This window comes from Lissotriton helveticus, chromosome 7 (genome assembly GCF_964261635.1).
Source record: "Lissotriton helveticus chromosome 7, aLisHel1.1, whole genome shotgun sequence".
Classification (NCBI taxonomy): Eukaryota; Metazoa; Chordata; class Amphibia; order Caudata; family Salamandridae; genus Lissotriton; species Lissotriton helveticus.
This window is the reverse complement of record NC_136068.1, coordinates 1113725861-1113752070: the sequence shown is the minus strand read 5'-3', so window position 1 is coordinate 1113752070 and position 26210 is coordinate 1113725861. Positions and strand designations below refer to the sequence as shown.

Sequence of the window (26210 nt, the reverse complement as noted above, 5' to 3'; positions counted from 1 at the left end):
GCTGTGCCAACTATCCCTTCTGATGTTTACTTCAAGACACAACTCTGCCTAATGGCATTCAAGTTCTGCAAGCAAAGAGTGGGATAGTGGAGTGTGCTTTTCTTTCATTAGTCCCGGATTTGTTTTAGAGAGTGAAACTGACTGGCAGTCCCTGGGGACAGACGACAAACGAAAGAGCTGAAAACCTGGATTCTAGAATTCGACACAGATATGATCTAGTTAGTCAATTTTGGTCTGGTAGCAAATCCAGTAGTTTCTCTTGTGAGAAAAAAGGGATGTTCCTCTAATTGAAGCAGACTCTGTTGTACTGTGCATTAGTCAGGGAAGCAGTGCTGGGTGGCACACAGCTAAGACCCTCCTTACCAAGACACGGAGACTTATGAAAATGGCGCCCACAAAAGTCATGTCAGAAGTTATTGCAGAGCTTGGGTCGACTCACTGAAGCGGATCCTTTGTAGGACAAGGTGTGAGTCAAAGTGTAAACGTGTTCCAGTGAAAAGCTGCAGATCCTGCTTCTGGCACCGTCCAGTAATATTAGCCGTCTTCGCTGCCTCCTCATTGATAAATAGGGTAACTTTGTTGTAAAATGTATAAATAAATGTGGCAGCACAAGGGCAGGGCCCACAACAAGGTAAGGTGCCTGGGGAGTCGTCTTTCGTCCCCTCCACCACCCCTCATTTCTGAGGCCCTGCATTTTAGACCGATGACCACCAGGGTCGGACTGGCCATTGCGGGCACCGGGCAATCCCCCAGTGCGCTGCACGGGTGGGGCCCGGTTTTGGGCCCCGTGGGCCGTTTTTGTTACAGGGCCGTTTTTGCAGCATAGCTGCAAAATCGGCTGTGTAACAAAATCAGCCGAAAACCGGCCCCGGCAAAGAACTCGGCGGAAAACCCCAACTCCCCGAGTGGGGAGGGGGAGTGTGGGGGGGGGGGGGGGGGGGGGTGGGAGGGGCGAGCTCTTTACAGGGCCGGTTGTGGTTCCCAGTCCGGCCCTGATGACCACGAGTGTAGGGGGAAGACTTTTCAACAGGGCAAAAAGTATATTACAGAGGAGAAAAAATTGAAAACGTATTTACTTCAATTAGGTCCTGAGGTACAAATGCCTTTTGTAGTTACAAAGCAACACCACAGGGCTTAGGACTGCAAGATATGTTTTCACAATATATCAAAGCCCTTTTACGTGATGGAAAAGTATTTCAGACTCATGAAGTGGCTTTTGCACCCTGATCCAGCTTGCAAAAAGGAGGGGACGTGAAAGCGGCACCCCCTACCATTTGGAAGCTGCATTGGCTTGTATCAATACTTTAGTGACTGACCCCCTTCGGATGGTAACTGGTTTCCAAAGAGTACACTATCCCTGTAGGACAGACAGCATGTCCACAAGGAATCATGTCAGCGATCAGGCAGTGGTCTGGGGCACCATGACATGCTCCTACACAACACCTTCTCAGAATGTCAACATTTGATTTCACCAACAGCCGCAATCCTTTTAAGGGATAATGGAAAAAATGTTGGGATGCTTTAAAAGCAAGTGCATGGACAAAGTGTTGCCATTCCTCGCAGGCCTCCGTCCCCGCAGCAGGTCATAGACGGCCACAAAATGCAACTTTCCTCATTAGCATTCATGAGGGTGAAGGTTCTGTGACTTCCTATGAATGTACAATTTGAGATTCGACTCAGTAATACATTAGTTGCTTTGCGAAATGCTGAGCAGATCACAAAAAGTCAGTGCACAATTCACACCCATTATTTTGAACCTGCCCAATGATATATCAGGTCCTTAAAGTCAGGGGGGGACCGCCTCCACCACTTCAGGGTGGCCTGCTGATTATAACCTTATCCATCTATTCTTTTTATTCTGTGGGCATTTCTCCCCTGAAATGGTACCCTCGTTCATGCCGAGCCCTGTTTTGAGGAAGATGAGGAGGACTGTGGCAGCCGCCGCGTCTTGCCAGTCAGGCATTGAGGACATGCCATCAAGGGTCTTCACCTTTGAAAAAGGCACGAGCAACATTCTCCATCCACTGGACAATATTTCCAGTGTGTGGGGGACATGTCTAGTTTTTTTCTATCCGTGGTGGGTGGACGGGACATCTGACAATTTTTGGCCAATATCTCATTCAGACCCTACTCTTAATGAGGCACCATGTGAAGTAGAGCAGGAGTTCTCCTAGAACTGTGCACTTTATCATACTTCAGTTAATCCTATGAAAGGCAGAAACCCATTCAAATATAGAAGGAAACCATTGGGAATAAATATCTGCTTTTTACAGGGTTTAAAGAGTGGAGACCTAGCAGAGAAAAGCAGTGTGTCCAACAAAGGCAGTTAGGAGTGTGCCAGACAATTGGGATGAGAGGGGTTACATCAACACTACATCTTGTGATGTCCAGTAATCTTCAAAAGCTTGTGTGCAATTCACTCTTCAGGAGTTTTCTCAAAAGCAGGCACCATAGAGGCACACCAAGACCCGGGAATGTTCCGAGACCTACTGGCGCTCTTTTGTTGCTTGATCATCATCGGGTAGATTGTCTGAGCATTGTGTGATCAAAGGGTCTTGGTTGGTGCGTGGGGGGGCAATAGCTTTGGCATATTTCCTGGGTGTTTCTTCTTGGGCCCTTTACCGGGTACAGAGGACTTGGAATGTAATCCCAAATTACTCCAAAGGGTTTCACGTACTAAGAATTTTTCGTCTACTAGCCCAGTAAGGCTAGCTTATTTTGTATGCATTTTATCCTGCATATGTGTTTCCAGTGGAGGTAACTATTGTTCACTTGGCATAAGTCCAGTTGTGCAAGGATAAACCATCTGATATGCTCTGCTCAATAAGTATGCTCCGGGAACTAAAGGATGTTTGGATGCATGAATAATGAGTAATAAATACAAATGCATCAGGGAAAGCCCTTTAGGCCATTTTTAAGTCCAGAAAATGTTCGGTAATATGCACAAGGCAGCCAAATAATTCTATAAAATGTATTGGCGTTCTTGTTGAAGCCAAAAAGTATGTTGAATTGGTTAAGGTTAATCTTCTCTTGAGTGTCTTCCTTGTCTCAACTTATCCAGCCATGCCTTCTTCCCACATCCCCAATCCAATCTCACTGAAAATTGTCACATTTTTGTTGCACTAATCTCTCACTGAAAAAAATCAATTTACAGCTGGTGAGCAGAATAGAAGGATTGAAATTGAAGGCCATTAATTCCTTTTCATCAGGACCTCACCGCAGGTGTTTTGAAGATCAGAAAAAATTTACGGAGGCTAGGAAATGACAGCAGGAGACCAGTTGTTGAGCCTTCGACAAGTCTCACAAAAATTACGGCTGCCAGGAAAAGATACTCCACAGTAGTGATAATCAGTCAAGCCAGAGGGTAAGTGTTGGTGGAGAAGAGAGAAGTATTGGAGTAGGATGAACGAGTAAGTTAATACACTACTTATTGAATATAGACTAAAGGGTTATACTATTTACATTCATGTCTAATTCTGAGATTACCCGTTTATCATGCCCATTGAAAACTATGAAATAGAAGACTGAATGTCACTTTTGGCTACAGCTATTCAAAAGAAACCCCAAATACTAAACTATCTGTTCACCTATTATCAGGAAAGCCTGTCGGATCAACAGTTTGGAGAGCAAACTTAATTAATATTATAGACCCAGGAATTAGATGTCACAGGAAAAAAACTAAAACAGGCTAAATTGATAAAGCACAACACTTTGGTACATTTGCTGCAAAAAAGATAGGGTGGAATTTTTTTTCGCAATAGAATTCAATAATATTGTCTTGACAACATTGTGAGAGATTTAAAGCACACAATAATAATTGCCCAGGGTTAGATAGGATATCAAAGGAGTATTTTAATTTGTATTGTGCCCTACTCCACTACATTTAACTCTTTTTCTTAAACGAATCTGGCACTCTGGTGAATTTAGAGGCCACCACCAAAAATATGGAATATAGCTGGAAGAAGGTACTGGACCCCACGTCAGTTTGCTCTGGCTAGATGCAACCATGTTAGGAAGGCATGCTTGAGCTCAAAAGATGACCTTTTATTGTGAAACATATGATGTCCATTTCATAAAAAAGGGTAAGATTATATTTAAATGCTATCCACAGATAGGACAACCTTGAAAATAGAGTTAACTTTGGTTTCATCTTCATTCACACAAAACCTAAAGAGGCTATTGGTAGAAGAAATCTCGGATCACACTCCTTTCCTAATTGGGTGCAAAATTATCCAATTGGAACTGGATAAAAAGACTTAGGACCTGATTATGGACCGCTGAACCTGTGGTGGAGGTGTGGTGGGGCGACTGCTACACCAGCGATCCGACCGCATTATTACGAGTACGGCGGGCAGACCGTAAGTGAACTGTGCAGGTGCCAGGAATCTGCGATACCTGGTGCAGCGGCCTTGAGGCAGCAAATTGCTTGGCAAAGCAGCTGCAGCACCGCCAAGCATACTATGTGTTTCCTCACTGTGACCCTAACCACGACAGTGAGACCGCATTTGTTAGAGTGGCGGTGAGGAAAATAAAGGGGGCCCTATAGGGCCCCCTGGTGCCTCAAGGCCCATGAGATGCATGCAGAGGGGCACATGGTGTGCCCACCTGTGTTCATGCACCCCCTTTCCTGCATGGCATCGACTTCACAGTCCATGTAGTGCAGGAACAGGCTTTGACGTTCCCATTGCGGTGCCTTTATGAAAGGCACCGCTATGGGTTACTAAAGGCCCGCCCGTCAAACCAGGAGAAAACTCCTAATCTGGCGGCCAGCAGGCAGTTGACTTTGGTGGTGGCATACCGCCCTGCACCACCAAACTCGTAATCAGGCCTTTAACGATATAACCTAAATGATCTGTGGGATAAGGCCTTTGGAAATTAAAAGAAAGGAAAACTGGAATTAAACTTTAAACGGAACGAGACCAATGATGTCTTAGTACAGTCTTGAATGATGCTCAACTGATTATAAGAAACTCCAGTGTTGCCAAGAGATCCTACTATAAAACAAGTATCCGGAATCAACCAAGCAAAATAGCAATACAATAACATGTTACCAGAAAGGTCTTTTTTTTGCTTAAGAATTTGTCATTGGCAATAAATTGAACGGATTCCTCATCCATCATATTGTTCATCTCATTTTAGGGGAGGCAGACTTATCTTGACAGTTCTTCAGATGAACTGAATAATGAACACAGATCAGTCTTGCATGAATAGATTTTTTGGGACAGACTTCAAGAGGTTCTTCTTGATTTAACTTCCTGAGGACGTGTGGAAGAATGTTCAAATCTTTGAAGGTCTGAAGCTTTTGAATTTCGACTGATTGTCAGTCGATGTTTTAATATTTCCATTTATAGTGAAAGACATAAGTTTGACAAATTAATAATTAAAAATAATATGATCTTGGTAGAAGAAAGCTTTCCTGAAGAACATTATAAGAAATGTGCAGGCACTCTGTCCTAAGGGGAATAAGATACCAGAATCAATCTAGGAAAAATTAACACATAAACAGAACAAGCATCCATTGAGCTGCTCTATTTCGCCATCTCCATCCTTAAATTTGGCTTTTTATATTTAATGGTATTATTCTAGATTGTACAGAGTTTTTCATTAGGTGGGTAGTTCACCCCAACCAAGAAAATGTGGAAAATTAGTCATTTGAAGATCACGTACAATTAGTTTCGCAACTAATTTTGCATGCCTATAATTTAACCTTTAAGCAAGGGTAGAAAACGGACACATTGTAATGTCATATCTGTTAGCCTTGGAAAGGGGAACCCGATTGGGCTGATTTGTGTATCCTCTTCTTTTGTGAGCTCCTTTCCTGTGCTGCTAAAGCCTGAGCATCAACAAGGAACTGCTGTGGACGACAAGCACGGTAACGAATGCTACTGCTCTTGACATTCATCTTTACTCTGAGTGATCAGGGGAGGGACACACTGAAAATCTTGGACGTCGGCACAACATTCTGAGATAACTCCAGCTATATACCTATCTTGGATATGTAACAGAACTTCTATTTATGAAGGGGAAACAAGGACATGAGAACTAAACACCCTTTATTTGACAGTTAGATTGATTATGAGATAGCTAGTAGTGGCTCGAACATAAGATTTGACCACACTCCTCATATCAAAATTTGAACAATTGCTGTCGCAATTTATAAGTGAATATTACAGCTGGAAAATACATCATTTGCCATCAATGAGAATTGACTTCTTAAAATCATGGCAATCCCAGAGTGCAATTGGCTTTACAGTGCCATGCCTTAGCAATTGATGCTACTGGTTGTTAAGGTACTCTCCAGGATATCGGTAGTCTCCTCTGAGACCTGCATGTGCCTAACCAGCTGCGTGTGAGGGTGTCCAGAGTAGTATTTCTGGGAAGAATTAAACTGATCAACAAATGGCGGTGACCCAGTGGTTGCACTCCCAGTACTGAAATACATTCTTGAGCTCACGCTGACGGGAACAAGTTCAGCTTCCATTCCATTTGAGATACGCTGCCCAGGCACAAAATCTCAGAATTTCAGACAGGAAATATAGAAATTCAGACATCCCCAACTGATAAAGTACCTACTGCAGTCCTGAAATGCTTTGGGGATGATGATAAAGGGTGTGTTAATGAAAGCACAGTTGTGTAAAAACATTAATTAAACACTTAAAGAAGCTGATCTGAATTTGGAGACCTTGTTCATGTGTTCAGTCTCCATTCCACAATCTTTATAGATTGAGAAAAAATCTTTAGCAATATTCCTCTGGTACTAGGGTGAACTATGAAGCCTGGGGCAGCCCTAGCATGTCTGGGGTTCACTTCACAAGTTGACAATCTCAACAGTACAGCCCTAGAAACAGCCACAATAGTCATCATTCCCAAATGAAAGAAAGACTAACGAAACATGTGTCGGGACTAGACTGGAAATGATGAAAGCAGCCACTCGTGAAATACATTGGGTGAGAGAAGGCAATGCAGCGGAAAAGGAGACGAGTGTGTGGTTGACCACCTTAGTCTTTCACTTAGGCACTTATGAACATTGTAGCTTTGTAATCTTGATGGATTTATTTGCTGTTTTTCTCTTGAAAATAATATAGAATCAATCACATGCTCCTTTGTTTGGGATCAACAATGTCAAGAAAGAAAATAAAGAGCATATTAATAGTTTTCAGAGTATGAAATATTTGGTTTCAGATTCTTTATTAGCATAGAAGGAAAAAAGTGAGCAGTGTAACCGAGAGGGAAACTTGCTGGTTGAGGAGGAGAGGCAGCGAGGAAGGAAAGTATAGGGGAAGAACAGGCACCATACAACTAGGTAACAATATAAAACGTGAAGAGATCTATCTAGATTAGGCCACAAATGGTTGCTAAGAAGACAGGTTCGAGATTGTACTAAAGACCGCGACCCCCAGGTAAAGCCAGCAGTTCCTCTCGCATGAGCATTCCGAATGCCGCTTTGCATGTTTCCTTCATTACCATCACAATTGATATATATTTTAGATGATGTTGTTAAGATGCCAACCCTTATTAAGCGCCTTTGTACTGCATAAAAGATGATTTTCATATTTCATGTTGTTTGGTCGTGAAAACAACAGAGCTGTTCAAGAAATTATACCCCGAAGGGAAAAGATGACAGGTTCACTTGGAAGTGATTGAATTATAGTGGGTCTGGCATGCTTTTTTCAGCCACTCCTCTCTGTCTACCTCTGAATTCTGCGCAGGATCAGAGTGTACTGTCCGACCTGTGAGTCATGCAGTCTATGGATTTGCCCAGGAGTTGTGCCATTCTGTACCGTATGCATTTTGGATTCGCTGTGAATTTGACACCAGGTGTTGGCACTACAGGCAGTTCCATCCACGTGCAGTTGAAATATGTAGTGCTTTTATGTGCAGTCTTCGATGCAGAGCAGGCAGTAGATGAAAACACAAGTGTGGTTCTCTCTTTACAATGAGTAGCCTCGCTTCTGTGCCACAATGGAGCTTAGCAGAGGAGGATTTAGACTACCTCTGCTAAAGTACAATGCCTTGTGAGTATGCCCCGAGACGCATGGATGCAGATATGTACATTTGTGGCGTTAGTACTCTTAAAAAGCGGTGGAGTGCTGTACAGGATCGAAGGCATGTTCGCATGATTGGACTGTGAATCTATTTAGGGAAATCATGGCACTGACAGGGGGTAGCCTATTTAATGAGTTGTGATACTGTATGCTTTAACTGGGTACCTCTTCAACTTTTTTCTAAATTGAAGAAGAGTAGAAGATATTGTTCCAGATCTTGTGTGCACAAATGGAGAGAGCCTGTTAGGATGCCTATCTACGTATCGTGAGAGACACTCACATGGATGTGCACACCACCCCGTTAAATAATAAAGAAAACAAAACTCCAAACTGTTTTAGTGGAATCACTCTCAGTGTTTGGTTGGGAATCAGTTTGTAATTTGAAGATCCTCTCCCCTCAAGAAAGAACGCATGCCGGTTCTATCATCTGCTCTAGCGCAAGAGTCGAAATCAGACATGCTTACTTTGAAGGTTGGATGGAGACCCTGGCTAAACCTGTACAAGGGGTAAAGAGGAGTGTGTCGTTGATTGGAAAGAGCCATTTATCCATGGTATGGGCCACAGAGCAAGTGGCTCTCACCTTGGCCTGATATAGTGGGAGTGCATCCATCACACATGGTAAAGCCAATTATGGATTTCCAGCTGTTCACATGTGGCAGTTGTATGTCTAGTGATCACCTGAAAGATTGACAGGGGTGCCCTCCTTGTGCCAGTTCTGTACACGTTCTCCATCTTGAATGAGTGACCTTCAAAATGCACCACTGGCTTTATTTACAGGCTGGATGTGATTCCGTTGATTTTATTTTCCCTTCCCTTTGACACTGTTGTTTTTCCTGGAGGAATGAAACCTGGCAGTAAAATCTTACTGGATGTCTATATGGGAGAACCTCTCTCAAAGGCTTTTTTCTGGCTTCAAAAGGGGGTGGTGATGGACGGAGCATCTGAACCAATCAAACACTCACACCCAGTCAACAGATCTGGGTTTAATCCATCACCGTTCTTTAGCCCACTCTGCCACCCCAGTTTAGACATGGCCATATGCAAATCAGTCTGACCCTGTGCCTCATGGGAACAGTCCAGCCCGAACTGCCAAGCCATGCCTTCCCTGGACTGGAAACAAGCTACCGAGGACCGGTTTCTGGCATTTCAGCCGTCTTCAGCCCGGCTTGCTTGAATCCAGTGGCAAAGTGAGCGTGGGACTCACGTCTGAGCATACCCTGCCAACTTATGGCGAACAAAGTGGTACAAAAGGGGGTGGTGATGGACGGAGCATCTGAACCAATCAAACACTCACACCCAGTCAACAGATCTGGGTTTAATCCATCGCCGTTCTTTAGCCCACTCTGCCACCCCAGTTCAGACATGGCAATATGCAAATCAGTCTGACCCTGTGCCTCATGGGAACAGTCCAGCCCGAACTGCCAAGCCATGCCTTCCCTGGACCGGAAACAAGCTACCGAGGACCGGTTTCTGGCATTTCAGCCGTCTTCAGCCCGGCTTGCTTGAATCCAGTGGCAAAGTGAGAAAGGGACTCACGTCTGAGCATAGCCTGCCAACTTATGGTGAACAAAGTGGTACAAAAGGGGGTGGTGATGGACGGAGCATCTGAACCAATCAAACACTCACACCCAGTCAACAGATCTGGGTTTAATCCATCACCGTTCTTTAGCCCACTCTGCCACCCCAGTTTAGACATGGCCATATGCAAATCAGTCTGACCCTGTGCCTCATGGGAACAGTCCAGCCCGAACTGCCAAGCCATGCCTTCCCTGGACCGGAAACAAGCTACCGAGGACCGGTTTCTGGCATTTCAGCCGTCTTCAGCCCGGCTTGCTTGAATCCAGTGGCAAAGTGAGCGTGGGACTCACGTCTGAGCATACCCTGCCAACTTATGGCGAACAAAGTGGTACAAAAGGGGGTGGTGATGGACGGAGCATCTGAACCAATCAAACACTCACACCCAGTCAACAGATCTGGGTTTAATCCATCGCCGTTCTTTAGCCCACTCTGCCACCCCAGTTCAGACATGGCAATATGCAAATCAGTCTGACCCTGTGCCTCATGGGAACAGTCCAGCCCGAACTGCCAAGCCATGCCTTCCCTGGACCGGAAACAAGCTACCGAGGACCGGTTTCTGGCATTTCAGCCGTCTTCAGCCCGGCTTGCTTGAATCCAGTGGCAAAGTGAGAAAGGGACTCACGTCTGAGCATAGCCTGCCAACTTATGGTGAACAAAGTGGTACAAAAGGGGGTGGTGATGGACGGAGCATCTGAACCAATCAAACACTCACACCCAGTCAACAGATCTGGGTTTAATCCATCGCCGTTCTTTAGCCCACTCTGCCACCCCAGTTCAGACATGGCAATATGCAAATCAGTCTGACCCTGTGCCTCATGGGAACAGTCCAGCCCGAACTGCCAAGCCATGCCTTCCCTGGACCGGAAACAAGCTACCGAGGACCGGTTTCTGGCATTTCAGCCGTCTTCAGCCCGGCTTGCTTGAATCCAGTGGCAAAGTGAGAAAGGGACTCACGTCTGAGCATAGCCTGCCAACTTATGGTGAACAAAGTGGTACAAAAGGGGGTGGTGATGGACGGAGCATCTGAACCAATCAAACACTCACACCCAGTCAACAGATCTGGGTTTAATCCATCACCGTTCTTTAGCCCACTCTGCCACCCCAGTTCAGACATGGCCATATGCAAATCAGTCTGACCCTGTGCCTCATGGGAACAGTCCAGCCCGAACTGCCAAGCCATGCCTTCCCTGGACCGGAAACAAGCTACCGAGGACTTCAGCAATTCAGTAACAGAGCTTTTGCGTCCCTGGAGCTGGCAAACAGGAGATTGGCCAGCTGGCCCTTGCAGAGTGGTGCCAGTCGTCCTGAGTGCTAGCCAGGGTCAGGAGTCCTTGAGTGTTCTTTCTTCTAGCCAATCCTTCTTCAGACATTGTCTTCCTTGGTCCAGGGATATTTGGAAGTGGAGGTGGTAAGGTGCCAGTCTTAACTTGTGCACTAGCCAGTGATTGGATATTTTGTCCATGGGCGGCTCATCCTAAAGAGCGGAGGAGTGTCGCCTCGCCTGCTGTGAGTGCAGCACGCAAACACAAATAAATATAATGCCATTTCTATGCCATTTTATGTTGCCCTGTGCAGAATGAGGGTGGGGGCGGGGCTCAATCCTGCGATTGCAGGATGACTGCTGCCCCTGCCAGTATGACATTTCACCACTATGAGGGCACACAATTTCAAATATGTAGTGTACCACTTTGTAATACAATAATCACCCAACCTTGAGGGCTTACAAGGCACACTTCAGTGGTGACTTATTAATACATAAAAGTAGGTTTTCCTACGCGTCAAAGGCACTTTTACTTTCCATGTGTCACTGCAGTCCTTTTAAAGTGTACTTCACCCAGAGCAGGATGTATGACATTACACTGCATGCTTTTACCACGCATGCCTTTACAACGCTGTTTTTACAACGCATGCCTTTACAACGCATAGTGCTTTGGGGCGTTGGATAGTGAATAGTTTAATTTACTATTCCAACTCCAGTCCCCGTGGATAGTAGGGAAGGTGTTGGATAGTAAATTAAACCTATTCCCTATCCTAGAGCCCCCCCCCCCAGCGCAATGCGTTGTAATGGTTTGCATTGTAAAAGTTGCGTCGTAAAGGCACTGCGTGGTAAAAGTTGCGTTTCCCCCAGAGCATGGTGGTGCTCTTGGTAGCCTTATATTTATGCCACTTGCAGCCCACATGTGAAATTTAACTTCAAGCACTGGTACATTTTTCGTGGCCATTTACTATGGCCTTGTAGAAAAGTTAAACAGGCCAATTAGGTGAAACCGACGTTAACAGTGCCATTTCAGTGTCAGAGAACATGCACTGTGGCAATGATTGGTAGTGCCACAGTACATAGAGTCCTAAAACCAGTAAAGGTAGGGTCCACAAAAAGGCATAAAATATTGAGAAACCATGCAGAAAACTTAGATTTTCTCTTCAGTGCAACATGGAAATTGTTTACTTACTTTGCATCTTATGGCATCTGGAAAAGCCTACTTTGCTCACTCCTGGGTGAGCATCTGTCAAGTTCATCACTACTGCCAACTAGAAATGCTTACTCTCAACTGAAAGGACTTAAATACCCACTGTGACTAAAATTGCTCTATCCCAGACATTATGCATGGAATAGTGGAGTTTCTGTATGGTCTGTTGGATTCTTGCTAGTGGACGGCTGAAATGCATATAAGGAAAGGAGACAATTGCAGAATCACCCACTCAGAGCAAGAAGACGTAGGGCAATCGGCAAGGGATTGGGGCCACAACTATATTGGTTTCCTCATAGGTCTGACTTAATTACCATTAGACTGAGCAGTGATCCCGACCGTGGTGGTTATGCTGGACATGGGGTGAAGCCTCACAGAATCATAACGACAGTAAATAGGTCAGACTTGGGGTTGGGGTGGTGCTCTCATCTGGGGCCCTGTGGCGGCTAGCCAGGCACTCATTAATTTGTTTAAAACTAATGTGACATTCCTGTGACTCTTCCACTTTCCCATCTAGGCGTTTCGATTATGCACTCTTAAGTGAGTACACACATGCTGTTTTCATTGGGAACAGCAATCCACGTAGTTTGAGCTAAGATGCAGCCCTCCATTATAGGCACCCATGATTGATCAGTCCATGACTTTTTGCCCGATCACGTGCTTGAGACCGTTACCTGTTATGAAACCCAATATATAGTAATACTATCGGAAAAATGAAGTACCCAAATATAAGTGTTCATGCTCTCTAGTCATTCAATGAAATAAATTATAAACAACTTCACTCTGTGCCTAAAGAAATTGTGGAGGTGGGTTTGGGTGGGGGGTCATCACTGTTTCATCGTACAACCTTGATGACGCAACCAAGGGGGTAGTGGTGCAATTATGGAGAAAAAATAAAATAATTTTTAAAGCTAGTTCCGCCATCCCTCAAAAAGTAGGATTGGCTAAATTAGTGGTGTCTTCTTTACTTATGCACCAAACGTCATACGGCTGGCATAGGTAAAGAGGCCACTGGATCAGGGAATGCCTAAACCACCCTGGAGTACCTGAGAACATTTCTAAAACAAACATCACCAATCTAACATCAGAGGCGGCTCCGAACTTCTCTCAACAGACCAGACTTCAAACTGTCACCCTCCAAAATATAATCCCTCAGGAGCGGAAAGCAACTCGTCTATATATGGAATTGTATCCCGTTTCTTTCTCATAGTTGGCCAGCCCGGGCAACCACGGATGCAGAATAAACATTTCCAGAGGCCCTGCCAACACGCGGGCTCCGCCAGTCTGGGACACCGCCTTTGCAGGGAATGACTCAGTCGACGGAGCTCAGGGGGCATATGGAGAACGTCTCGGAACCCAGGGGTCCTCCTTTGACCCACACTTTGCAGGATAAATGAGGGTGGGTGGGTCTCAGTGAGCAAGTATCTGTCGTAACCCCGGTCGGGGGAGGAAAAGCTGCAGCCTTCACATTCGGGTCGAGCCTTAGTGCGGTTCATTTGGAGTGGGACTCGGGAGGGGTTCTGCTTAGGTGGGGGCCTGTGCTCGAAGTTGGTAATGTTTCTATTGAATTCCAGTTTAGTCTAAGACCGTGCGGCCCCCGAGCGCCAAAGGGGAGCAGCCTGGCCCGTGAAACTCTGGGCGAGGTGTGCAGAAATGGCAACTGACTCATAGTGCCTCTATTTAGAAAATCCACAGAAAACGAGCAATAGCTATTTTTAGCTCCAGAAAATGAATGTATTCTTTAGAAAGTGGTAGGAATGAAAGCTGTAATGTCAAGAAGTAATCTCTCAACCATAAAGCTCTCTCTCTCACACACTTCTGGTCTTGCATAAACATGGTCTCTATGGCAATCATGGTACACTGTCTACAATAGTCGTTTTCTGAAAGGGCCCATGGATGCTATAAAAAGCACTGAACTGCCGGTAGGCCTTGGGCAGAGTCAGTGTGTTAGGTTAGCTCGACTTGTCACTGATTCTACTCCAGCCCTGTCGCCCTTCAGAGGTGCTGACTGTTAATTGACTTCTGTGCTGAGTTGCACATTATGGTTACACTGTATAGTTAAATAAAGGTTATTGGGCTTAAACAATTTGTTTAGTTATACAGTACCGATAGTCACAGAGCGTATATATATGCCTTAAGTTAAGGTTTTTTATGCACTTAACTGTAGGCTAACTGGAGTCTGTGCGTTTATCTATATATTCTTTTTTCTTTCTGTGTGGTTGGAACCATGAGTATTCCAAAACAAGCAATGACAAAGCCAATGGGTCATGCTTTGGAGACCTATTGGCCGAGCCAGTCATTTTAGCTATGCTGGACAGCACCCCTGAAGCTGTGCAGCTTGGCTAATAAAAAGAGAAAACAAGCATTGGCATAGCCAATAGGTCTCGCCTTTGGGACCTTATAAGTATTTAGTTCTGCAGTACAATATCCTTGGTGCAACAACATCAACTGTTGCATGGCTAAACACTTATAAGGTCCTAAAGGCGAGACCTACTGGCTATGCCAGTGCTTGTTACACATGCTAGGGTATGGGGACCAAGTCACCTTTCTTCAAAGAGCCATTTCCATGATAGGGGTCAGGAGGCGCTAGACTGCAGAGCACAGCAGCACGAGGTTTGCAACATGCCTCAGTATGCGTCGTCTTCAAGGTTGCTTTTACTTGGATTCAGTGACAGACACAACAAGCATTTGCAAAGCAATAGGTCACGTATTAATTGGATGCAGAGCTATTGGCTTTGTAAATCTAAAAGTAATATGGCGGACCAAAAACTTTTTTTTTCTATGTATTTACTTTTGTAATAACTGTGGCACACTGCACAGTGTGCCACCCTTACTACAAAAGTCAATAAATAAAAAATAAAGTAAAAAAAAAAAATATATAATTGTCTACCCGCCATATTTCTTTTCCGTTTGCAAAGCCAATAGCTCTCGATTTAACTAATGCGAGACCCATTGCATTGCAAATGCTTGTTTAGCATAACATTACAATATGCTCTTATGCACTATAAGATTAATATTGTATTTGTAAATTTACTTGAGCATTGCCCATTTTCTATTGACAATACACAAAGCATAGTTCATTTGATTCTATGGACTGAGAGAGACCACTGCCATGCCATTACATACTGCAAACTGCAGCTATATGGCTGTTCTCCAGGTACATAATGCAAGAATGAAACCAAGGGCCCGAGATAAAAAAATATACATAGTTTTACTTATAAATGTAATAAAAAGTCAGTGACACCAAAATCCACACGAAGGGGAGGTAAGATTAAGCACAGGGTCAGGCCAGGCTGCTAGTTAGAAACAGGAAATGGAGGATTAATGCTAGGTCAGGGCTGCCCAGATTCATGGGAGGACATGTGATCCCAGGGGCCTACACGACACACAGCAGCATCTTTCAGAAAAGTGACGTCTCCGGTAGCTCAAACCAACTGGGAAGGAAATGGAGCAAGGATGAGCAGGATCGCTCAGTAAGCATGCGTGGATTTTTTTTTTTAACCCCTCTTCAGTGCTGATTTCTTAAAGTCATCCGAACACATCATCTCACACTGCCCCTCCATGATCCCACATAGAGACCGCCGCCCCAATAATCGACAAAGAAAGTAAAGTATGCGTGATTATCCTGCGTTTTATCTATGGATAGCGATCAATGCAACTTATTTAATGAAGTGCTAGATTCTGCTGCACAAGCATCGCTGAGAGATGATGTAGGCTATTACATTCCCACATCACTGAAAGTTCCGGTTTAGAATGGGTAGCTTGATGCCGGAAATATAGCAGTGTAGAGCGAAAAGTGTTGCCTGTTGAAAAACTACAACAAATTGATACATCATAAACGAAAATGCTCACGAGTCAAGAACAAAGGGTGGGAGAAATCAATAAACAAGCGTGAGGGAGGGTGGCACGGCTGCGGAAGACCAGGCAAATGCACTCATGCTTGTGCTGGCATCCGCCTTGCGGGAGCGAGCAGCGGCAGCGCAAGAGCCATATGTTTTCAATTACCACGCGAGCCGCTGCTCTCTCTCCCGCAAGGTGGATGCCAGCACAAGCATGAGTGAGCTTGAAAAGGAGCATACTGATGGCTAAAGGCCCTCCTAGAGCAGTGCATGCGTGCTGCCTAGGCAAGATCTAAAAAGGCCTATGACGCGGGCCATGCCATTTTTTAAGCGCGCACATGAAGCATGCCATGTGCTTTTTTCCTTTTTGTTTATCGAGACAAGTTGTATGAGCAAACAATAAGAAGAGAAAGAGGCGCAAGTCGTTGGTAGAGGAGCGTGGGTGGGGGCAGCAATGTGAGAAGAAAGCAACATGGGGGAGCTGGAATTACAGAGGGAAGAGGTGGGGAGCCACCAGGAGGCAAGGGGGACGCAACACAGAACCCGCTTGAAGCAACACGGTGGGGGGGACACAGATCGGGGAAGTAACATGAAGGGCGCAGAAGGGACATAAACAGAGAGAGGAAGGTGGAGAGGGGGAAGCAAAATGATGAGAGAGAGTGTGCAATGTGGAGCTGGTGTTGGAAAGCATATGGGTGAAAAAGCAATGCGGGGGAGAAGCACACAAAGGCAGGCATATCCTGGGGACAAGCATTGGGGCAGAGAAAGAGCAACACAAGCGAGGCAAAGGGGAGGGAAGTACATGAAGGAGACATCTGGAAACACATGCACTCTCAAGGAGTGCTTAAACAAAAAGTAAAACGTAGCACCTGAAAAGTGAGCAAAGCATGGACATAAGCAGTGGCAGCCCCCCCCCCCCAATTCGGGCAGAAAAGCATCACACCCTATTGCCAGTGCCACAAAAGTGAAAAATAAAATGGTAATAAAATGAATTACGGGTTGCTGCTGCCTGGCAGTAGAGAAGTGATGCTCACTCCACCAGTTTACACTGCCCATGTCTCTTTGGCCGGCTGTCTGGTGACGGGCAGCCTGACAGGCACAGTGTAAACCGCTCCACCCAGCTGTGTGGAGAGCAGGCACAGGTCCCCTGTGCCTGCTAGAGCATCGAGGCAGCCTGTTCCAGCCAATCCTGGAGCTGCTCTCATGCTGCTCATGCGCATCAGGATTTAGAGAGGGGAGCTGGCTGAGGCTCGAGGAGGATTCGCACTGACTGCAATCAAGACGAACAGGGGAAGTTTGTTTTTCATTTTATTTTTACTTTTTTCGCCCACTGACAGGCACTGTGAGAAACTCGCACTGCCTTCAGCCTTAATTCCAGAGTTCTCAGTCATGACCCTTTAATAAATAAATATATGATTGAGAGCTTTGGAATGTGAGCCTAAAGGCTTTGTGATTTATAACTGTGCCTGCCACTGGGTTTGGCACTTGCTCCATGACCCACCACTTCCGAGGCTCACCGACTGAGACTGGACATAAGTAATGTGTTCAAGCTCCATGGGAGGAATACATGCACAAAGGGGAAATAAAGCACACACAAGCAAACACATGACAATGAAGCCTACTACTGATAAGCTATGGTGGCTCTAAGCTAACTGCAAGTTGATATTAAGTCTTACAACTGACAGCGCTTGCACTGTCCAGTAAGCGAGATATAAAACTGGACAGGAAACCATCGCCCTTTCTTTTATACCCTTATTTCATTTTGGTCGTATGAGGTCACGGGGCATCTGAGCTTGGGAGTGATAACATTCTAATTTCCAATCCAGCTTGTGCAGGAGTCATACAAGCTTGAAATGAATGTCACTGAAAGGAATCAGCTCCATGAGTTATCTTAGTCCAGATGAAAGATTAGGTAGGAGTCTCCATTTTTCTAAACATTACAACTTACAAAAAATGGTTCGTCCAAAATCCAGAAGCAGGACACTATTGCCTCTGATTTAGGACACCACGACATCTCCAAGAGTGTACTTCATGCGTGGAGGCAAAAATGGTATAATGTTTCTCACAAGCCTCAGTTATTGAAACTTCTTCTGCAGAGTAAACTGTAGAAGAAGTCAAGAAACATTCAACCATGCCAAACTCATTATATGACCACCCATCAGACATTCGGGTAATGTTCTGGTTAGAAACCCCTCTTAAGGACCAGCACTATGAACAGGATATTTTCCCGGCACACCACAATTTCTTCTAGTATCTATCACTGCTCAGCTGCCCATATATTAATGAATTAATCAAACGGGAAACCTGGAAATGGAGCAGGCTGGACTGGTTGATGCCCGGTTGGATAGTCAGGGAACACAAAGCCACCTCTTGTAACCAAAACAAGCAAAAACATCACAACCTGGCGAGACCCAAAATCCAAAGATGATCGTGATCACAGAACATGCACAGATGTCAAGGTGTGACTCCAGCTGGGAGTAATGAAATTATTTAACAAAACATTATTGGGGCACCCATGCAATTCCTCCTATAGAGGTGCAACAGAAAATTCTGCATTAATAGCGTTTTGGCACATTTGCCAATCAGTGTACGATCAGGCACGTATTCCACTGACTAGAGCAACAAAAGAATGTTTATTTAGATCAAAAGTTAGAAAAACTGTATTATGCGTAGCAAAATGCAGACTCCCAAGCTCCGAAAAATGTCCCATGCCCACCTTCCAAATGTAAATTGCTGTATTAAGACGTGACATAGATGGACAAAATAGTATAGCTCCTGATAGATATAGGAAAAGTCCCTTGCCTTCAGCAAAAACACAAATCTATTAGTTTTAATATGTTTAATTTGGGGAAGCAATAAGTGACTAAGCTTTTTGGATGAAACCCATGTAAACATTCCATTTATTGAGCTGAGGACACAGCAGTGCTTAATTTGAGCCGATGGATGCGGGCGGGGCCCACCGGCACACATTTTTGGGGACCAGTACCCGCTTTTCCTCATCAGACTTTGACTGAGAGCAAGAGAAAGCAAAACGCAAAAGGAAGAGAGGAGAAAGAAGAGAAAAGAGACAACAAATGGCACAGGGAGAAAGTAAGGATGAAAATCAATCTGTAAACATGAAATAAAGGGGCAGGGCGTGTCTGACGAAAGAAGTATGAGCTGGAATCAAGACTACACAACCTTGGTATTCTGCGCCACCAATTTCGCAGTGACAGCTGCGGGCATCTGAGAAATCTTTGGGCACCAGCAGTTATTTTACAAACCAAGCAGTGGCATGGGAATCTTCTTATACATTGTTTTATTGACCAGGTCGAGGATCGGGTTAAATGCTGAAGCTCCAAAAGGTTTCCTTAACACGTTCTTAAAAACAACATGTTTTCAAGTGTGCACGTGAAATTCATTATACAATTCACAGCAATGATTTCAGATCTGGTCTTAGTGCTGTCCTCCATTTTAAAAGATTTCTGAATTAGACACTCAAACAACATATTTTACTGACAAACATTTCTGCAGGGTGCTCTTTTCTCTCACCAGTAGGGCAGAGTCTCGCGAAGTCTCCAATTAGTAGCCTGCCCACGCTTGTAGTGATTCCTATTATTCACACGCCTGTGCACGCGGGTTCACTTCTCCTGTGAGTGATAGCTGGCAGCCTTAACTCGTGATCATTCCATACACCAGCGCGTTTCTAGCTTAGATTGTGCCGGTGTGTACTTTGACTGAATTTAATGCAGGTAACTAGTGAGCCGTTTGTATGCGGGTGTGAAGTCCAGATTGCCCTGCGAAGGGTTGCAGATTCACCCTCATGCTGAATTACGAGCACCACACTTGAATGTCACAGCTTTTGCAAGAATCGATTTCACTCTGTTAGGAAAAAATGTTCGACTTCTCACACCATAGAAAGCCACAAACTCAACTCATGAAGGCACTTGTTATACCCGACTTTGAATGTTCAGAATGGCAGTGGTGTCGTTTTTTATGCCTTTAGATGTTGGTGAATAGCATTTTGAATACTATATGTCGAACGTGCACGTCTTCCTTCTATAAAGAATGCTGCTTTTAAGACATTGCATTCAGATTTGTATCAATTAGACACTCTGAAGTTACTGAAAAGAGACAGGTGGTGCATAATAGAATATCTTAACAATTGAATGAATACCAAAGTATGCCAAAATGACAACTGTTAAATAATAACCTGAATGCATCACTAGAATTCATGTTTCACTCAAGATATGATGCATTATTAACATTTTCTATTTAAAAAAAACTAATTGCAACATAATTCTTCCACCCATTTTTAAAATGCATAAGAATAAAAACTGGAAAATTAGAGCCTACGTAATGCTAGTCATCAAGATCAAATTCTAACATCTGACAAAGTGTGTGAATTAGACACCCTAATTTCCCTCTCCACTTCCACTGCATCTTTAATTGTCTCAATTGTACTGCTATTCTCTGTTTACCACGTAGCTGTTTTTCTGTTCTATTCCCTCAGTGCCCCTCACCATTTCTGATTTCTAGCCCTTATGCACCTCTCTGTTATCTTCTTCTCATCACTTTCTGACCCTTTCTTCCAATTCCTCAATCAATTCTTCCACTGCATCTTTCCCATATCTCTACTGCGCTTTACTCCTGTCCGCAATTTCTACCTTTCCTTTCTCTCCTGTTCCTCTTTTGAGCCCGCTTCGATTTCTGTACTTGAGGTGTCTTCTCACCATTGGTCTTGTCTCTTGACTACTTGCCGCGCTCTGCCAACTGTCTTTACGTTAGTGATTTTGAGTAGTCACCCTCAAGCTCTTCTCTCGTACCACGACACCAAGTTCTACTTACATGCGACTGCTGGGGGGGATTTTACGTCCGTCACGGAACCAGGTGACCTGAGGCTGGGGGAAGCTGGCGATGGCCGGTGCAGGGATGATGGCCGCCTCTCCATGAGAAACAGCCTGCTGCGTCTCACTGTCCTCGAAGCTGCCCATATCTGCGAAGGAAATTGACAGAGCCCCGTGAGTAAGGCAACACGCAATCAATCGATCAATGCAATATGCAATCAATCAACCAATTTAGTAAGGCAACACGCAAAAGACACAAGCTCTCATTAAAGTCCAGTTTATCTATAAACTAATACTTCTTGCACACTGAAAGATTTGCTGGCTGGTCGGAATCTTTGAGCCGCTGATATCACACATCGGCCAGTGCCTGACATGACACAGAGTATTCCCTAGAGCAACCAACCTATTAGAGGCACTCTGGCCTGTCAGGAAATATTCCTAATTTGTATTAAACTATTGGTCCATTGGGAGATTTGCAAACATGACTATTGCGCTCAGGGGACTTTCTCAGTAGGCTCCATCTTCTGTCCTCCAACATGAAAGATTCAAAATCTCATAAAATGTCAATTTGGATAGAAAAATCAAGTTAGTTCTCGTAGGGACAGTAACTAGGCTGATATTGGGACACAGTGTGCCGGGCCTTAGGGATAAGTTCTATCAATCACTTCCATATAATGTCCAGTAGCCCCATTAAAGAGAAGGACAGTTTAACCATCAATTCAGGTGTGTTTGAAAATCATTAATGTGGTTTAGACTGTCTAGCCAGTGTGACGGTGTGTGCCAAAATGGTGTACGCTGAAGAAGGTAGCCTCCTCCCATCGCATCTATTGTTGGAGCATACCTCACCTCCGAGCTTTTGGTATAGGCGAGATTGCCCTGACACAAGTTAGGGTCAGGGAGAGCCATGTGCATAACTTTATCCTGTAAGTGTCTCGCATTTCTCACTGCTTCTCTGTTTTGGGGAAACCACAAAACCTTCCTACCCAGATAGCTAAACAGGGGCAGCTCCTCCTTTGGAGCGGAGGAGCGTCGCCCCACTTAAAAAGCCCCCAAATTCCTTTATTACCATTTTATTTTTCTTCCCCGTCCCGAACAGAGCGTCAGGACGGGGCTGCTGCTGAGAGACAGCAGCATGTCACTCAGCAGGGTGGAGGGTGGGCTGGTATGGCCCTGTTTAAAGTGTGCATTTCTTTTTGGCCGGCTGTCTTGAGAGGGCCAGTCACACATGCACACTTTAAACAGTTCTAACTTAGATGTCTTAAGACAGCTGGGTTAGAGCAAGCAAAAGTTTCCAGAGCGCTGTGGAGCGCTCAGTGAGGCCGCTCCCTTCAATCAGAGCGCTGCCCTCATGCTGCATGAGAGCAGCGCCCGTATTGGTCAAGGGAGTTGCTGCTTTCAGTTCAGGTGGTGAGGAGAGGACTGGAGGACATCACGTTCAAGTAAGTGTTTATTTTATTTAGTTTACTTTGCACGCACATGCCTCCCCCCCACCTCGATAGATGCCATTCACCATTGTGCTAACCGCGAGGGGGTGCATAATCTTCCATGTAATAGCAGAATGGAAAGCATTTATAAGGAGAGGTTTTCTTCCTGTCTGGCTTTGATTTGGAATTTACATCACTTACTGCCCGTGCCAGGCCCTGAAACTCCAAAGAAGGCTGCAGTCTGGAAGATGCATTAACTTGTGCAGCTTATGCTCCAATCTTTAAACCCTACAAACAACAAGGTTGGCAGTGGGATGCAGACCACCTGCCATTACATGGAAATAATACATTAAATGCTGGTTTCAACTAGTTGAAGGTCTACATGTCAACTAGAGTGGCAGGAACAGGATGGCTCTTCCAAGATTGGTTCCGTGTCCTGCCTGTCGCCCCCCCCTTCCAGGTTAAAACTGATCCTAACACTCTGCCTGCGATTCCCCTCTACGAGAAGTGCCAACAGAGAGGGGACACCCTGACAGCCCAACAAGACTCCGGTGTTAACAGAGTGCCTTGAAGCTCCGATTTCCTTTACAGGATGAGCTCCCATGAAATGAACAATCCCCATCAAACCTTACCTCGCAGTGCGGGACCTGTCAGCGGTCTCAGTCAGTGCGCATGACGCAGGGAGATGGGTGGCAGCATCGAGTCTGAGAGGGTTAGCCCCTCATTGGTGAAACTACCCTGGTCTCCTGTACAGCCGGATGGTGTAGCACAATGACACGCTCTGTTCACCTGGGGCTCTCGGAGTGGCAGTCCAGCTGGCTGCGGGATCATGCATGCACACACTGCTACTTGGAGGTTCCTGCCAAGAAGATAGACCATGCCTTCTTCAGAAAAAACACTCAGCGGGATGAGAGTGAATCACTTATCCATCCAAATGGCCTGAGTCACTCCCCTCCTCTGATTGCTTTGTTAACTAATTTATTTTGCAGTTTTTACATAGCACAAACTTGGAGCAAGGGCATTTGAGAGCTTTGCATGAGCACCAGATTACATTACACAAGGCTATTTTTTATTTTAGGCACAGGCAGATTAAGGAATTTGCCATTGCCCCAACCTTGGCCCCAACCTTGGCCTCTTCCTCCCTACTGCAAAGGAATTTGCAGTAGGGAGGAAGAGGCCAAGGTTGGGGCCTCTTCCTCCCAACTGTGCCAGGTCATAAAGGCAGTCTCATAGAAGTATCCAATGACTCTACAATTTTCTGGCATTCGATGAGGGAGGAGCTATGCTTCTTCCCCTATTGTGGGCTTCCTCCTACTTTGTACTCAGTTTCTATATCCCTTCTCCTAACTACAGCGCCTCCAAATTATCTGCATGTACTCCTCTGACTCATCTTGGCCTTTTATCCAGATTTAGACATTTGATCACCAACTGTGCCAACAGCATCGCCCCCATCAAGAGTAACAATCAGAGAAGATCCTCCACAATGACCGGCTGGTACACCCCAGAACTCAGAATAGCGAAACATGACAGCAAACTGCTGGAGAGAAGATGGCAAGTCAGCAAAGACACCTCCAACAGGGTAGCCTTCAAGACATCCCTCAATCTTTACCACTGCCTGCTGAGGGCAACAACGAAGACAGCCCTAGCTGCACACATCAAAACCAGCAATAGCAAGGATCTTTTCAACATCAGTAAGGAATTCTCCAGTCTGGCTGCCAGCGAAAACAACATCAGCACAGAGACTTTGTTAGTCTCAGTCACAGATACCATCAGACTATCCCCCGATGCGGGCATCCCAGCGAAGCTTGTGCTTTTGGATCTTACGGTGGACTTCGACACGGTCTCCCATGATATTCTAATTCGCAGGCTGCATGACATAGGGGTCTATGACAAAGTGCTCCAATGGTTTATTGACTTCTTGAAAAATTGAACTCAAACCATCTCCTTGAAGCCCTTCAAGTCTAGTACCATGCTTGTTGGAAACAGGGTACTGCAGGGTTTCACATTAAGTCCCACCATATTCAACATCTATGTTGCCCCTCTGGCACAGATCATCAAGGCATCTGGTTTAGAGATGCCAATCCTATGCCAATGACACAATTGTTCATCTCCTTTGGTCAGCATCTGGAAGTGGTGAAATCCCGCTTTTCAGACTGTTTGAGGAAAACAGCTCTTTGAAGTCCAGCAACTACCTACAACTAAACGGAGATAAAACTGAGATACTCTTATTTGGTAAAGTTAAGCATCTGTGGAAGATGGATTGGTGGCCAGCCTAACTGGGGCCAACGTGTCCCCTAAGCAAGTAGTAAAAAAGTTGGTGTCAAGTTAGATACTACTTTGTCTATGAAAGAGCAGGTCTTAACTATCTGTGGAACTTGCTTTGCCACTATGCGATTACTGAAAAAAGCATGTCCTTGTCTTCCTCTAACTTTATAAAACCCTTACATCAAGCTTTAATCATGAGTCGCCTTGACTATGGAAATGCCTTACTTATAGCTGCCAATGAAACTTTGTTGTCTAAACTGCAGATGGTACAGAACACTGCAGACAGATTAGTGTGCAATCTTCTATTGAGTTCTCATTCTGCTCCGGTTTTGAACTCTGTGTTGGCTACCTATCAGAAAAAGGCTCATCTTTAAGTTGCGCTGCCTCACCCATAAATCAATGAATGGCAACGATCCATCCCACTTACAAAACAGGCTCAGATACTATCACCCAACCAGGCAGTTGAGATCTAAAGAGATAGCCTTGCTTAAGATTCCGTGGATCCGCACTCTTAGATTTGGTGGGAGGTCTTTCTCTTGCCCCTCTCCACTGGAACAAACTTTGTCTACAAATCCATTTATGTACAGAGCTTGGAAAGTTTAAAAAAACTTCTAAAAATATGGCTGTTTTGCCTCGTATCAGATAGTGTACCGAGATATACCTCTGGGTATACTTTGCTGTGCTACACCAAGTGTTGCTAAGATAACATCCAGGCATTGTAGTTCTTAATTTCCTGTTCAGGTTGGTGGCAGCGGGAGTTGGGTTGGTGGTGTTGATGGTGTTAGTCCAGCTGATCTCTGAAAATTTTCCCTAGCTGCGGTAGGGGGGCGCCGACCATCTTGGGGGTGTTGGTGCGGGGGCTGGAGATGCCGAAATGGATGATGGAGTGATCGGTCCATGTGATTTATGTAGCATAGCAGTATTTGATGCAATTGCTGGAGGTGTAGATGGGATCCATTGTGTGTACTGTGGTGTGCGCAGGTTCACAGACACTCTGGGTAAGCCCAAGGCTGCTCATACTGTCTAGGATGTGTGCAGTGTTGTCATTGGGGTTGTCGATGTGGAAGTTGAGGTCGCAGAGGAAGATGTGGTTCTTGAAGGCCAGGGGTAGGGGCACAATGCAGTCTGCAATGGTGTTGCAGAAGCTGGAGCGTGGGCCATGGGGTCGGTATTCAAGGGTGCCCCTGATGGTCGTCTTGTCATCGGTGTTCTCTCTGTGTATGAAGGCTGTTCCGCCTTCTGACTCGTTGGTACGGTCCTGGAGAGTGATTTTATATCCAAAAACATGGAACAACAGCGGACCACAAATACTGTGCCTCACTCCAAGTTTCAACAAATAAGGGTCCTGTGTGCTACTTTTCCAGTACCTGCCGTTGTTTGATACCACTGTCCAGCAGGAATAATTTGATACCACAGATGGAAGGTGCACCCGGGAAAAAAATATGGTCCATAGAAATACATTAAGATGTTTGCAAAACATCTGTTTAATTCCTCCTTTACGTTAAATCCATATCCAGTCTGTTGGACTCTGTTCAGACTGCTAGTATACGTATCAAGGTATCAGCTTTGGGGTTTTATACCCGTATTATCGCACCAACAGATGACACTGTGAGAGTACATCTGGATGTATTTTCATCTATTTGTAAGAGGGACAGAAATATATATAATTTTATATCTATCTTATTGACACATGGGTTACAACCAACATTCATAAGTCCTGATGAAGTTCAAAAGAGATGATTTGTACGAAACGCGTTGGCTGGAT

At 45.0% G+C, this 26210-nt stretch overlaps 1 protein-coding gene across 1 annotated transcript in view; it reads right to left on the bottom strand.

Moving 5' to 3' along the window:
• The window catches only part of SDK2 (sidekick cell adhesion molecule 2), a 702247-nt gene that overhangs the window by 412734 nt on the left and 263303 nt on the right, over positions 1-26210 (bottom strand). The window contains exon 4 of the mRNA XM_078654263.1: positions 20758-20905. Coding sequence (XP_078510389.1) covers positions 20758-20905 — 148 coding nt within the window. The remainder of the gene's footprint in view (positions 1-20757; positions 20906-26210) is intronic.